This window comes from Oculina patagonica, chromosome 11, assembly GCF_052425735.1.
Source record: "Oculina patagonica isolate OP01 chromosome 11, crgOcupat, whole genome shotgun sequence".
NCBI classification, from domain to species: Eukaryota; Metazoa; Cnidaria; class Anthozoa; order Scleractinia; family Oculinidae; genus Oculina; species Oculina patagonica.
Window position 1 is genome coordinate 16,398,198 of NC_135768.1, and position 15,331 is coordinate 16,413,528.

Sequence of the window (15,331 nt, forward strand, 5' to 3'; positions counted from 1 at the left end):
TTTATAATTTTTAAAAAAATTATTTCTAAAATAAAATTGCTGCAATTCCTTGGTAAAAGGAGGACTTTTCTGTACAAGTGTAGTATCGTTGACAGTAGCTGTTTTATTTTATATGATTGCATACCTACTATACGTTCCCATATAGCATATGACCAGGGCCTGAGAATGTAGCATCCACTAACATCATAATACTCTATCATCTCTGACTTTGTAATGACCTAAAAAAATTAATGACAGCCATATTTAATAATGTTCTTACTACAGAATTGAAGCCAAACCATGAACATCCTATTTCACATCTTCATATGCAACAAATGGTACTGTAGTACATGTATCTCTGAGAAATAGTTACAAAAACATACAAAAAATACTAATTAAAACAAAAAAAGTACATGCTTTAAAATTGTTTCTGAAAATTGGTAAGCAAGGCACATTTCTGTGTTTGTCAGCTAAAGTGTTTCATCATTTAGTGCCAGTAAATCGGAAGGAATGTCTGATCTGAAGGAAAATCACTACACTGTACTGTAATACACGAGGAAATAATAATTTGTAGATTTTAATTTACTCTACATTGGCATGTTATAGACAATATTATTTATCATACCTGTGAAAACCAATCACTAAGGTTTTCTGCTTTTTTAGCCTCCAGACCCAGCCTGTGAATACACAAAATTAAACAGGGGTTATTTAAATAAGTGAGATGTATAAATGTCATGTATGGCACATCCAGTTTGTTAATATTAGAATCCCTCACAGTCTTCCTTTGAAGCCATCCTTCTTTCTGCTCAGTTTATTGTAACTTCTTTGGTATTTTTCAATCTTGGTAAACAGTCATTTTCAAGGTTTCCTTTGACTTGAAAGCAGTCCATTTTTGAGAAATTACTTTTTCACACACATGCTTTACATGTATTATTATAAATTGTTGGCTTGAGCCAAGCCCATAGAACTTTTCAAATCCTTGCTAAAAGGCTACATGACACCAAATTGGCATAACCAAGGGGCAAGCAAAGCAATCTTGTCCCCAGAGGGCACGGTCCTTCTGGTCTGCGCCAGGCATCAGGACCTCTGGGCTTATCTGAAAGCCTGCCAAAAAGATGGCAGAATCTGATTAACTGTTGAAAACTAGTTCGTTTTCCCCATAATCTCTAGCACACGAGCTTAATCAAACTGGAACCAGGATTACTACACTGTACACATGATCATTTGACATTGACAAACCTGGTGACTTTTTTTGCTCCACTGTCGACCTCACCATTCTCAACGCTTGTAGGTTGTGCTTTTTTCTCCTGCTTCTTTGCAGGTTTTGCATCTTTCTTGTTATTTTCTTTCCCACCTTCTTTCTTTTTGTCTTTCTTTCCTTTTCCACCACCAGCGAGATCTTCTCCTGTCAAGTTTTTGTATTCTGCTTTTAGTCTAAGGAGCTCAGCCACTGCTGCATCAACTTCCTCCTAATGAAAACAATAGTCATGCAAATTAACAAAGTTATTATCTTTTCATCTTTGTGCAAAACAATAGGGGCAGTATAGCATCCTACAAAAATACACATCTTGCAAAATCTTCATCAAATTTCACAGGTTTGTTAAACTCAATTTTTTTCTTTACACTGCCTACATCTCTTGATTTGTTTTACAAGGGTATTAAAGACTGGCTTGCTAAAAGAGGCAAGTCTAGTTATGTCTAAAATTTACCATTCACCCTCCTCAATTTTGAGCTCATTCTTTTTGATGAGTCAGGAAATGTATTATTTGATAGGATAAAAATATTATATATTCAGGTTAGGAGGAATTATTCAAAGGACTTTTGTCTAAGATTTGGGGACCCTTAGTAATTATTATTTTTCAGGGCCAAGGTGGGTGCCGGGGCAGGGAGTGGGAATTTTTTGATATTTGATATGCACTGCAGTTATGATAAAGTCACCCACTGTATACCTGAACTGCCGACCGGTTAGCTCAGTGGTAGAGCACCGGACTGTCGTGCAGGAGGTCTCGAGTTCGACTCCCAGACCGGACCAACACTCAGGGTCTTAAAATAACTGAGGAGAATGTGCTGCCTTTGTAATTACATCTGCAAATGGTTAGACATTCTAGTCTTCTCGGATAAGGACGATAAACCGTAGGCCCCGTCTCCTGCATCTTCAGTGTTCAAATCAGCAGGGGATGTTAAAGAACCCACACACTCATCACAAAGAGTAGGGCATGAAGTTCCCGGTGTTGTGGTCTGTTCTATTCCATGGGTTGGGTGGTGAGGTGAGATCATACACATGGACGGATAGCGGCTGCCATAGGCGCCTTATATGCTGATGTCCGGTCTCATCCCATAGATTTGAATTGTAAAGCGCATTGATCATGAGCTTTGTAAATGCGCTATATAAGCACCCATATCATACCAAATACGGAATGGAAGAGGATTGCATTACAAACTGTTACAGTAGATCTGTACAAGTAAGAGTGCTTATCAACCAATCAAAATCACCATTTAAGAATTGTACCCAAGGTAAAAGTTGTGCTGCAGGCATTGAAGAACCAAATTAAAAAGTGTTATGCTGAGCTCAACAGATCCTTCATTTCTTGATACCTGCTTATTTCAATGTTTTACAAAAAGCAGAAAGAAATTTTTAAATTAATCTGGAATTAAAATGTCTCATGTATGTAAAAAAAAAACCTATCTACCTTTGCAGCAGCACTAGTCTTGAGGGTACGAACTTTATCTCCTTGTGCAGTGATTTCTCCTTTAAGCTTTTCTACTTGTTCAGGTGACGCAGCAGGTTTGGCGGTGTCTGTTCCATTCATGGCTGTTGTGTTGTTTTTATTTCCTTTCTCTTTCTTTTTACTTTCACTTTTCTTTTCACTTTTCTTGTGGTTTGCAGCTTCCTAGTGGATCACACATGTACAGAAAGTGCTTAATTCTTTGTATTCATCATTGATCTAAAGTAACTACACACAGTTTTCATGTAGTACTATTTTGATTTGGCATGGATTCAATCTACGAACACCAATACCATTAAGGCTTCCTGTGAATATAATATTTTCTCATCAGATAGATTTTACAGTCAACAATGATATTTGCCTTTTATTATATATATATTATAGACAATGATTTCTTCACTAGTACTGAGAAATGGATACCATGAAAACTAATAAGGAAAACATTCCAGCAAAGGTCGAGACTTGCTTAAGGTGGATAATGGTAACCACTGGATAAATTGCTATCTAGTGGGCAAGTGTTGACAAAATGTACTGCACCATGCTATCCACTGGACAGAATAAATTATAATAGGCTATAGTAATTTATCTAGTGTATTATTTGCATTACTCATTCTTTGAATGTCCAGGGCTAATGTATTATAAAAACCCTCATGACTGACTTAGTAGTTATATGTTCTTTGATCATAAGGACAATATAAGGTCAAGGCTACAGTATTTGATTGATTGTCATACATTTAACACAAGGACTGAGAACTTTGTAACACAATGGCTGCGGTCACATCTAGACTGCTAACTATAGTTAGGACGGCGTTAACTATAGTTAGCTATTTTGGTAATGTGACCGCTTCTCTGTTCGCCATAACTATAGTTAGAAAATTGTGACCTCACACGGGAAAACGTACACTAAGCCTCAAACGTTAAACGGAACAAACCGTTCGTTCTCCGTTTTTTATCCGTTTAAATGCTTCATGAAAACCGTTTTATGCGTATGCCAAAGAGTTTAACGGTAAAGTAGGACCGTTCGAGCGTTTAACGAAACCGTTCAGAAAAGTTTTCTATCCGCTAAACGGCAAACTTCAGCCGTTCGAAAATTTTTGCATCCGTTCCCTCGGCAAGACCTTTTCGTTAAACGGCAAGTCATTTCCGTTCAAACATTTTTAGCAACGTTCTTTAAACCTATTAAAACGGCAAGCACTGTCCGTATTTATTAGGCTATAGGCCCAGACGCTAAACTACGCTAAAATTTTGGCTATGAAACCCTGTAGAGAAATACGAAAACTAACGAAAAATACCCTAAATACTCGGCTACAAGTACAAGTCGAGACCCAATATTCTGTTCAAACTTTACCCAAGCGCAGCGAATTTTTATTACATCGCATTTCTCTCATTGAAAACAACAACAAATCACAGATAGAATATGAATTTAATGTGATCGGCGTTTACATGCTGGAAGCATCAAAAATAAAAGACAAAGGTAAAGGCAAACGGTTCTAGTCAAAACGATACTTACGTTTGCAACAAATATTTACTTGAGTTCAGAATCCTATCTCAAACAATCACTCGTTCTTCCGTAGAATTAAGCGGTAATCGATCATCATCAAAATCTAGTCCTTTTTTCAAACAACTAAATCTTCAAGTTCAGAACAACAGAATACAGGATCGGTGAATTCCGGATGAAGCCGCCAGCGAACAAATCAAGCGACCCACTTGAACTGTGGTGAGCTTAAAATGTCATCAAAACGAAAAACGTATCCTGAATCCGATCAAACGCTCCTGTGTGTTTTTTAGAAGACAACTGTATTATAAGTTTTCGGTTTTTGAACTGGTTTTGAACTAAATTACACCCAGCTGATTTCTATCAGCAGAGATCAGCAGATCGTGTTGCAATGTTTACTCTGGGTGTTTACCATTTACAAAAAATTTCCGGAAATTCCGGATGGGATGTAAATGGAACACGACTTTTCGGTTCGTTCCACTGGAAAATTCCCGAAATAAACGGTCAACCTGAAAAGGTAGTCCCGTTTTCCCGGTGGAAACTTCCCAATGGAAATTCGTGTTCCATTTACAGATTTCTCGTCTTTCTGACTAGTTCCAAGCCTTTTTCACAGCCGGGTCTCACGGCTCCTCAACTAAAATGGCGGGTCAGTCTTATGTAAGTTCTTCATGGTTGAGTTTTCAGGGTTTAAGTGTTTAAACGAGTGCTCTATTCAAGTATTTGCATTAGTCCTACAAAATATACTGCATCACGATAAATGGTAGGTAAAATTTGTTCCTGAAGCCAAGCCTTCTTTGGGCAAAGCAAGTATATTAAATTCATCGATCGAATATGCTGACAAAGAACATTCAAAAAAGCGTTACTATTGTGGTACAGGTAGCGTCTTATGAAAGTTGCAGCCGCTGCAAGGATACTAATTACCCCATAATCTTTTGAATTTATCAGATTTTCCTCGCCAACTATAAACTTTATGATTTCATTCATCACGGCACTTGAGTATAAACATCTTTCGCGGACGATTCGAGAGAGCAACAGAAACAAAACAGAGAGGAGCCTGTGAGCGAATGAGACCTGTCTAAATGGAACGCACTTTTCCCAACGGAAATTCCCAACGGAAATTTTCCGAAATTTTTTGTAAATGGTAAACACCCTCTGAGTCGTGGGAACAAGTGCTTCTGATTGGTCAGTTTCTGACGTCGCCAAAACAAGTGAAACGAAGATCTTTGTAGTCTGGTCAGCTCACTGAAAGCGTTGATTGAGTCATGAAAGCAGGGCTTGAGACTAACTTTTTTGCTAACTAGCCTAGTGGCTAGTGACACCTTCGATTTCACTAGCCAAAACCAATATTCTACTAGCCAGAACTTTCAAGCATGGTTTTCGTTACTTTTTTTTTACCAAGCCAGCGGAAACAAAAGACAGTGACAAATCGGACAAAATAGGTTTTTCTTCCCAAATCCATGGAAAGTCTGTGTTCCACGAAGGCAAAAACTTGCGTTTTCATGGAGGCACTGTTTCATTGGGTATTTTCCTCGCTTTTTTGCTCCTGCCCACTGCAGATTAATCTCGGGTATCCAACGTAACTGAATCATAAATGTGTACATGAAAGCTTTTTTGAAAGCGTTCACGTACGCGACCTCTCACCCTCGTTGTTCATGCAACCTTACCCAATCACTGATTAACGTTACAAGCTACACATAATGCTCGATTTCCCACTCCGGCTAATAATTAGCAGAAGCAGTTTTCTTTCACTTGTTGCTTTCGTCAATGATCGTTTGTTCGCTTTTCGGTAACTTTAGCTTGTCCATATTTGATATATGTCAACAGTGTACTTGTTAGTTCTGTTCTCTCAGAGTCATTTCAATTTGCGGTTTCTTTTCACAAAACTGCCTCAAATTTCCACTAGCCATTTTGGCTAGTGCAAGTCCAAAATCTACTAGCCAAAACTGCATTTCTACTAGCCTTTGGCTAGTTGGCTACCGTTAGTCTCGAGCCCTGTGAAAGCGTTGATTTTGCAAAAAATTAAAGGCGAGGGAGCAGAAAAAGTCTTGGGCAGAAATCATGGAAGAGATTGTGAGAAAATCGTTCAAGACTTGCGGGACTTCGAATGTTCTCGACGGTACAAAGGACGACTATATATACGCCGACAAATTCCACGTGACATTCGTTCGCTTGAGACATGTTTTGTCAGGGAAGCGGCCGTATATTTCTCTCTAACTTCTTTCTTCTACAGTTATAAATCTTCTTTTTAGAAGGATTTTATGTTTTCTCATTTACATTTAATAATTTGAGAGACGGAAATGTAAATGTAGCTGGATTTGTTCTGGAAAGGATAAGAAAGTTGGACTTGTTGCCGCTAGCAAACTTTTTTAGACGAAGATGCATGTCTGCATTCAGTTGTTTAGTTTCCAAGACTGAGTCCAGATGAAGCTTACCGTTGGGTAAGTATTTCTTAGTTTAGTTTTACGACAATGAGTGATTTTCACGAATGCTTGTATTAAAGGGCTCGGAGTTGATAAAACATACCATAACTTAGGTTTTATGGCCTATTAAACATCACCATTTAATTCTGAAGTTTGTTGTTGTTGTGGTTCTATTAGCTTCACTGTTTAAGTTTTTCTATTTATTTAAAAGTTTTTGCCTGTCGTTCGCAAATTTTGCTTCACCGTTAAATGCTACGAGCTACTCGTTCGCAAATTTTGCTTCATCGTTAAACGCTTCGAGTTATGCGTTCGCAAGTTTAACCTTATCGTTAAACGCTTTAAGCTTTCCGTTCGTCGCGTTTCGTTTACCGTTTGTAATGCTTCATGTCACCGTTTTACGCTTAAAAAAGCCGTTTACTGTGCGTTTTCTATCCGTCCGTTTTCACCCGTTTAACGAATAAGCGCTAGTGTACGTTTTCCCGTGTGAGGTCACAATTTACGCCTCGCTGATCCAAAACAATACACACTAACTATAGTTATACCCAAGCAGGGTTCATGGGTTAGTCTTAAGTTTACAAACGAAACACCAATCAGAATGCGACAATTCTTTTCGCACGTGCGAGATGAACATGAATTGCAAAACAAAGCGTCAAGGGAAGGAAAACAAGAAAAACAACATGTCAAGAAGTTACATATCATCAATGTTAGCAAAAATAAAGCTCAAATTCTTCGGTTTCTAGCATCCTTACACTGTACTTCATTTTATTTTCTTCAACGCCGAAATGCCGTGCAAAAATAAGAAAAATAGAGGAACAACTGGACACAGTTCAACAACAAGGGCTGTCATGAACTAATTTAAATACCAAATTATTCACAACCTAATCAGAACTAACTATAGTTAACTGCATTGGTGTGACCGCAAAGAGGACAAAAAGCACTAACTATAGTTAGCTATGACGTCACGCAACTTGAGACTAACTATAGTTAAACTTTAGTTACGTCGTAGATGTGACCGCAGCCAATATTCCCTGGTTGATCAACCTGTCTGTTTGCCAATTTCTATCATAATTTGTACAAAGGATTGTGACTGTTCTCGGAAGTACAAAAAAAATAATGTGTGTTAAAAGCTGATTGAAAAACATGTTCGATTCTGATTCACTGCTAAAAATTCTATTCCATTTAGGAACAGGTCTACTGAAAAGACTGACAGCTTCAAATTAACTTAATTTGTTTAAAATATAATAGAATCGATTTGAAGAGTTTATTGTTTTCCGGGATTAAAGTAAATTCCGATGTCAGACGTCTGGAATAGAGAACGGGAGACAAAATATAAATTAACTGACATTGTGTAAAATTATAAAAATTTGCATGGACAAAGAATTCACTAAACAACGGATTGCCATCAAACTACCCATACAATCTGAGAAACGAATACAAATTATTCTTAGCAGAATGCCAGCCATAAAATAAAAGTCAATCTGAGGTGAAATGGTTTATTGTATGCAATAACGAAATCCAATTGAATATTTATATCGGCCGCACGCAATGGTAACAAAACAAACAGATAACTATTTGTAAATGAAATTGAAGAAAATCGATCAAGTCTTACTTAGTTTACATGGCAACGATTAGAAAATGCCGCGCTCTAAAGCTCACGTTCTTCAAAATTCGATTTGTTCAGAGTGAACGCATTTTAATCACGCGACGAAAACAATCGAACGTTTTGTTTGTAGCGACGAAAATTCTGAAGCGAATCCTTCCAACAATAAAACGATTATTTCATCATCTACGGACAATTTACTCTAACCGAGATCTACTAAACGTACAATACCATTCTAAATATTGTTTAACCGCAAGAAATATTACTAAATAACTTTAGAAAAACCTTTCTTACCGGCGAAACGGAACCTCCACGTGGATCAAAACAAAACTAGAATCCAGTCCTTTTATGCCAGATCGCGAAACCGGAAGTGTAAGGAACGCCTGTTTGAAAATCCACCGGAAGCCACCAGTTTCCAAATGAATTCTTCATAAAGCATCATATCAGATTTTAGTTGACGGATATCGCGCCGTCTTTGAACATTCGAATTTACACTGAAGCTATTCTGTAGCAGCATATCAAAATCGCCATGTTTTATTGTGGTTTTGATTTTTTTTGTCTTTTGGTCGCCTGAGTCATGATGACTTGTAGCTCGAAGGTGAGCCACAATTTGTTTAGTCCTAAGCTGACGGGTCAAAACTAAATGCTTAAAGGCAAAATAAGTGTAGTCCCCCTCTTTCTTAAACTTGAGTTTTTCTTTTTTTTTTTTTTTTGAGACTGATTACATTAGGTGATTTTTACGGCACAGCAGAAAGCGTGAGGCGCGTGACTCGCGCACCACGCTTGTGTTTCGCTCTCAACCGCGAAGATTGACTATAATGATCTGCCTCTTCTCCAGACTTCATTTTTATTAACTTTATTTCTAATGTGACATGCTGTCAGAACTATCATAACGCTTTTTTTTGCAGATTTTCACAAAGAAACATTCGTGCAGGCAAGAGTCTTTGAACTTTGGACAAAGTTACTTCATCTTGGCAATTTAGACATGCGCCACGAACATGGCGCAAGCCAGATTTTCACTACGTAAATCATTGATTTTTTCCACCAATGAAGGGCTTCCCTTGTTTATTCGCCACGAACAGGCGGTTTACCGCGGTGTAAAACCCTGGGAAGTACAGTACTTCTATCTTTGTAGCTATTGTTTTCCTGCTCTAAATTGTTTTAGTTTTTTTAAAACGACACCTGAACTGCTCAGCATTTTCGGAAATTTCTGGAGCAAAATGTCAAACAAAAGAGGCAAAAAAATGGAAACACGACGTCGTGAAAGTCCTTAGTCCAAATGTGGGTCGTTTCTAGATATAAACCTTCAGAGTATGCTGCCCGTTGTAGGCAACGAAGCCACCCATCACGTTTAATTTCAGACAGAAGTAGTAACAGAATACTAGCGTGTGTATTTCACTCTGAAGGTAAACTTGAGATCTTAGTTCTTTTCCAACTTATACAACATTACCAGTCAATAGGCCTGTCGTTAAATTAACGAAACGATCTTCGCGATTTTAGGTCGGTTACGCTTGCCACAAATGGCCTCGTAGACAGAGTAGACGACTTGTCTCTGACCTCTCGACACGGCACCTCGTGTAAACACTGTAGACAAGAGAATCGTCCTGGATTTGTTCCATCGCGTGTAGTACCGACCTGTATGAAATTCAAGTCACGCAACACTAATGCTCTCAAGAAGTCACGCAACACTAATCTATCAGTAGCGACTCACCTTAGTCTTAGCCCCTCCAGTTGGTGAAGGCTTTGTGTGACCATCAGGGACGGAGAACAGGATACAGGGACTTTCACGGCCGGTGTATCGACTACAGAAATACAAAAAAGATGACAAATAATTATTTATTCTTCTCCAATAAATTCAGAAGAACAAAAAGATCGAGGTTTGAAAAGGTATCAGAAAATTACACGAGCCTGGCGCGCGATCGAAGTGGAAAGTCGCACTTCAGCTAGTTGTTGATTTTTTTGTATTCTCATTACCAGTCAGCTGGACAATGTATTGATACTGTATGGAGAACGAAGATTTTGATCACATACCTTGGTGGCTCGTAAGGTTGGTCACATATAAAGTACCCTCGGCGCTGAAGTTGAATGATGTCTCCTTTCTTAAGTGAAGCCATAGCGGGGTCCCCTAACATTTCTGTTTCATGCTGTGAAACGCAAAAGTAAAAATAATAAAATAAACAAAATAAACAAACCATCCAACACACTCATTAACCAACCAACGAGCAAGTGAGCGAACGAACGAACGAACGAACGAACGAACGAACGAACGAACGACCGAACAAACGAACGAACGAACGAACCAACCAACCAACCAACCAACCAACCAACCAACGAAAGAACGAACGACCGACCGAAAACGAAGGAACGAACGAAATTATTTTTTTGTGTTTATTTTGTGTCAAAAATCTTTAGCACTATCCATCGAAATATTTTGGAAGGAAAATTTCAATAAATTGCGCGTTAGGATTTTGCTTTTTTTAGTGGCTGAGAAACTAATAGAAAGTTCTGCGTCAAAAACAAGTCAAAACCTTTCAACATATCGTAGCCACAAAATAATGAATTTTACTGTTATATTTATTTTCCCATCGGTTTGATATCTTACCTTAGAATCTTTGTTAATGTAGTCTTTAAAGTCGTCGGTCTTCGTCAGCACTCCTTTGGAAATGACGTCATCGAATTGGACCGCGATTGTTGGAAGCAGCGGTGCTTTAGTGGTCTCTGCTATCCATGTTAGCTTGGTGGTTTTCTTGAAATCCTGACAGAGAAATCGTTCAGTCAGATCAAAAATAACCTCTTCGAAATAAGAGACTTTGTCTTTTACTGATAGACGTGTTAAATCGTTATTCTGAATAACTAGTTCTCAGTTGCGTTTAGTCCAACTGGCACTAAAGAGTAAGCGAAATAAAATATTTGTATAAAGTTTTGACATATCGTCGTTTTTGTTAACTTCATACAGTCAAGCTTTACAAGCATAGCTTCAACAGTCAAAAGAAAATTGCACCGCTTTTACCACATTTCCTGGAAAAATCGCCCCCCCCGCTCCGTTTGGTAGAAATATACTGTAAGTTAATGATCGCCTCCCTCAAATAATCGCCCCCTTCACCTTCCTTGAATGATTAATCTCCTTCTCTCTCTACCTACCCTCTATGCACAATCGCCCCTTTTTGGTGCAAAAATGAAATAGCTTTTATTCGAGGAAATATGGTATTCTACCTTGTTATCGAGAAGCAGCTGAGCTTCCATTGATGTGATACCTCCTGAAGGGTTCCTACAAAAAGCAAAACCACAGTTACGTCTATATTATGTTTTAATTTAGCAAATTACTTTAAAATCAAACGAATCCTCAAAATAACGGTTTGAAAAGGTACAAAAAAAAACAGAGGTAAAAATAAACCAATAAAGGAACAAAGATGGATAAGATTAGGAAGGATCTAAACGGATTTCCAACGACAAAACTTGAGAAATTTCGGATAAATTTTTCTAGATGCACAGTCCGTGACACTACTAACTTGTTGATCTTTGTGATCTTGACGTTACCCCAGTTCATCAGCGTGACCATTTCACCTTCGGACAGCGTGACAGCATCCTCGCCTTCTATGAACACTTTAGGACCATACCATACTTCTTTGCTACCCACACTGGGATTCTGTTGAATGGGAAAAAAAGGCAAATTGTGGGGCATCGGTGGGCAAGTAAAACACATAATTAACTATCACCTTAAAGTTAATAAATTAAAGTAAATTTAACACCGTAGCAAATTAAGAATCGCACTGAAATCGCAGTGAAATCATGCCAACTTCGCTTTAAAATCGCGCCGAAATAGCGCTGAAATTGCAGTGATAATTGCTCCGGAATCTTGCTGAAATTCGCGATGAAATCGCGCTGTGAAATCGCAGTGAAATTGCTCTGTAGTCGCGCTGGAGTCGAGCTGAAATCGCGCCAGAATCGTGGTGAAATTGAGCCGTAATCGCGGTGGAATCGCGCCAGGAATCGCGGTGAAATCGGGCCGGAATCGCGCTGTAATCGCGGGGAAATCGCGCCAGGATTCGCGGTGAAATCGCGCCAGGAATTGCGGTGAAATCGCGCCGTAATCGCGGTGGAATCCCGCCAGAATCGCGGTGAAATCGCGCCAGGAATCGCGGTGAAATCGGGCCGGAATCGCGCTGTAATCGCGGGGAAATCGCGCCAGGATTCGCGGTGAAATCGCGCCAGGAATTGCGGTGAAATCGCGCCGTAATCGCGGTGGAATCCCGCCAGAATCGCGGTGAAATCGCGCCAGGAATCGCGGTGAAATCGGGCCGGAATCGCGCTGTAATCGCGGGGAAATCGCGCCAGGATTCGCGGTGAAATCGCGCCAGGAATTGCGGTGAAATCGCGCCGTAATCGCGGTGGAATCCCGCCAGAATCGCGGTGAAATCGCGCCAGGAATCGCGGTGAAATCGGGCCGGAATCGCGCTGTAATCGCGGGGAAATCGCGCCAGGATTCGCGGTGAAATCGCGCCAGGAATTGCGGTGAAATCGCGCCGTAATCGCGGTGGAATCCCGCCAGAATCGCGGTGAAATCGCGCCAGGAATCGCGGTGAAATCGCGCCGAAATCGCGGTGGAATCCCGCCAGAATCGCGGTGAAATCGCGCCAGGAATCGCGATGAAATCGCGCCGTAATCGCGGTGGAATCCCGCCAGAATCGCGGTGAAATCGCGCCGGCATTGCGCAGTAATCGCGGTGAAATCGCGCCGGTATCAAGCAATAATTGCGGTGGAATCGCGCCAGGAATCGCGATGAAATCGCGTTGGTATCCGGTGGAATCGCGCCAGAATCGCGGTGAAATCGCGCCGGTATCATGCAGTAATCGCGGTGAAATCGCGCCGTAATCGCGGTGGAATCGCGCCAAGAATCGCGGTGAAATCGCGCCGGTATCGCGCAGTAACAGCGGTGAAATCGCGGTGGAATCGCGGTGAAATCGCGCCGTAATCGCAGTGGAATCGCACAATGAATCGCGGTGAAATCGCGCCAGGAATCGCGGTGAAATCGCGCCGGTATCGCGCAGTAATCGCGCCAGTATCGCGGTGAAATCGCGCCGGTATCGCGCCGTAATCGCGGTGAAATCGCTTCAGGATTCGCGGTGAAATCGCGCCGTAATCGCGGTGGAATCGCACCTGAATGGTGCTGAAATTGCAGTAAAATCGAGTCGAAATTTGGCCTAAATCGCGCTGAAATCGCGACAAAAATTTCATTTAAAAGTGGAACAAAAATATCATTACACAAAAATCCCTTGTGTAAACGGGCCTCTTAACAATTAAATACATACTTTGGGATGCAACGGACATTCCTTCATTTCTTCTTTCGCCTCGGAAATAAACACAGGAACCACCTGGTCTTTCAGAAGAGCTGTGTATCTTGGAGCGATGGGATCGATGACCTGACAAAACAGAAACACGACAGGTTCGATTATTTCTTGCAAAAAAAACATACTTTTCAGTTCGTCACTAAACTTCTGATGACATACAACAGCTATGCTCTACAAACCTTTTTGTTCAGAGCCCAGATTTTATCCCATTCCATGTGAACGTTTGCTTTTGATGAACCCTAAAATAACAGGGATAAAATATTACAATCGCACACTGATTGTAAATTACTGGAAACCGTATAAATCTGTACAAAATTTGCTTTGATCGAGCGATTTTTCACTTGAGCGTCGAACGTAATTCGCACTTACTTTGGTTTTGCATTACTTTGCTTAGTGATTGATTTAGAAAACTCGCGCCACTTTCTTAACCAATCAAAAGTAAAACCAAAACCAATCGCAACCTTGCTCACACGTTTTCCCGCGCTTCTTGCCAGCTACATGTAATTGCTTCCCGTTTTGATTGGTTCACTGGATTGTGTCCCTTCTGATTGACCAGAGTGATTATTCTGGTTTTGGTTTTACGACAGTGAATCGAAAATCGCTTTAAGTCCAACATGCTAAACTATTAGGCCACCAAACCTCTGATCATAAAATTGATAAGACATTCTTTAATTCAAGGCATCCAATAGCAGTAGGCCCCTACATGTCTCCCACGCCTGGCACGTAACGTTCGTAACGTAACGTTCCCTAGTACCTGCAGCACTATAAACTCCCTCAATCCTTCCACGGTCATTCCTCGTCTGAGCACTCCACGGACAGTGGGAAATCTTGGATCGTCCCTAATAATAACAAAATCATTACAAGCAAACTTTATCACGCAGTAAATTAATCTGGGTTCCTTTCTCTAACTAAACTCTTCCTAGTTTCAAATTTATGCAAGAAATACTTGCAAGATAAGGGACGATCCGTCGGGCATTTATTTAACCAGTTTCTGATTGACTTGACGTACTCTTTTTGTAAAAATACTTAAAAACAACGCTGCCTTAGTTTGGGATGCTTAATTCAAATTTTAGAAATTCCCCTTTCAATCTTCGGCACTGATGATCAAACCAGCTTTACTTTTCTTATATACAATGTTTCGGGAGTACGAAACCTGGAGTTTTTCCTGATTCTCTTACATCATGCATAAATTCCGGTTGCTTTTTAGGGATAGGTGTGGGTTTACGATTTAAATTCCCTGATTCTATGGGAATGCTTATTCAAGGAGGGGCATATAATGAAAAGTGGCCGGTTGTGTTTATTCTGGAAGTAGGGAAATCGTAAGGTTAAAGAAAGTGCACTTATGTATGCATTATAGAGGACGGATGAAGACTCCGATACCAGAGGCGCTAAACGAAATAAACACATTTTATTGCCCCCAGAAGAAACTGCAGAACTTGGCAACAGGACAAGAAAAATCAGAGTACAACATCATTGTCTTTTTACACTAACCATCCTTCAACGTAGCCTTGGTCTACAAGATAAGTCAGCTTTCTCTTGGACATCACAGTGTTCTGTAGAGTGAGCCGGCTGAATTCATAAATGTATGGCTTTCTGATACCTAAGGATAATAAATCCACAAGAGAAGTGACACCTTCAATTTTAAACGCTATATGGCTCTCAGACCAAAGTTGATCAAATTCTCTGAGTTTTGTCTAGTTAACAAAATGAACAAGCCAAAGTCACGCATTAACACAGATAAAACATTTTATTTGGCCAATTAG

The 15,331-nt window shown here is 40.0% G+C and overlaps 1 protein-coding gene across 1 annotated transcript in view; it reads right to left on the minus strand.

Moving 5' to 3' along the window:
- LOC144630311 (bifunctional glutamate/proline--tRNA ligase-like) overlaps positions 1-15,331 on the minus strand; it is a 34,080-nt gene that overhangs the window by 10,523 nt on the left and 8,226 nt on the right. Inside the window, exons 11-23 of the mRNA XM_078488653.1 lie at positions 15,060-15,168; positions 14,323-14,407; positions 13,748-13,807; positions 13,530-13,640; positions 11,730-11,866; positions 11,434-11,488; positions 10,823-10,975; positions 10,252-10,364; positions 9,932-10,022; positions 2,670-2,870; positions 1,219-1,448; positions 605-656; positions 125-218 (exon numbers count right to left, since the gene is read on the minus strand). Of these exons, the coding sequence (XP_078344779.1) occupies positions 125-218; positions 605-656; positions 1,219-1,448; positions 2,670-2,870; positions 9,932-10,022; positions 10,252-10,364; positions 10,823-10,975; positions 11,434-11,488; positions 11,730-11,866; positions 13,530-13,640; positions 13,748-13,807; positions 14,323-14,407; positions 15,060-15,168 (1,491 nt within the window). The remainder of the gene's footprint in view (positions 1-124; positions 219-604; positions 657-1,218; positions 1,449-2,669; positions 2,871-9,931; positions 10,023-10,251; positions 10,365-10,822; positions 10,976-11,433; positions 11,489-11,729; positions 11,867-13,529; positions 13,641-13,747; positions 13,808-14,322; positions 14,408-15,059; positions 15,169-15,331) is intronic.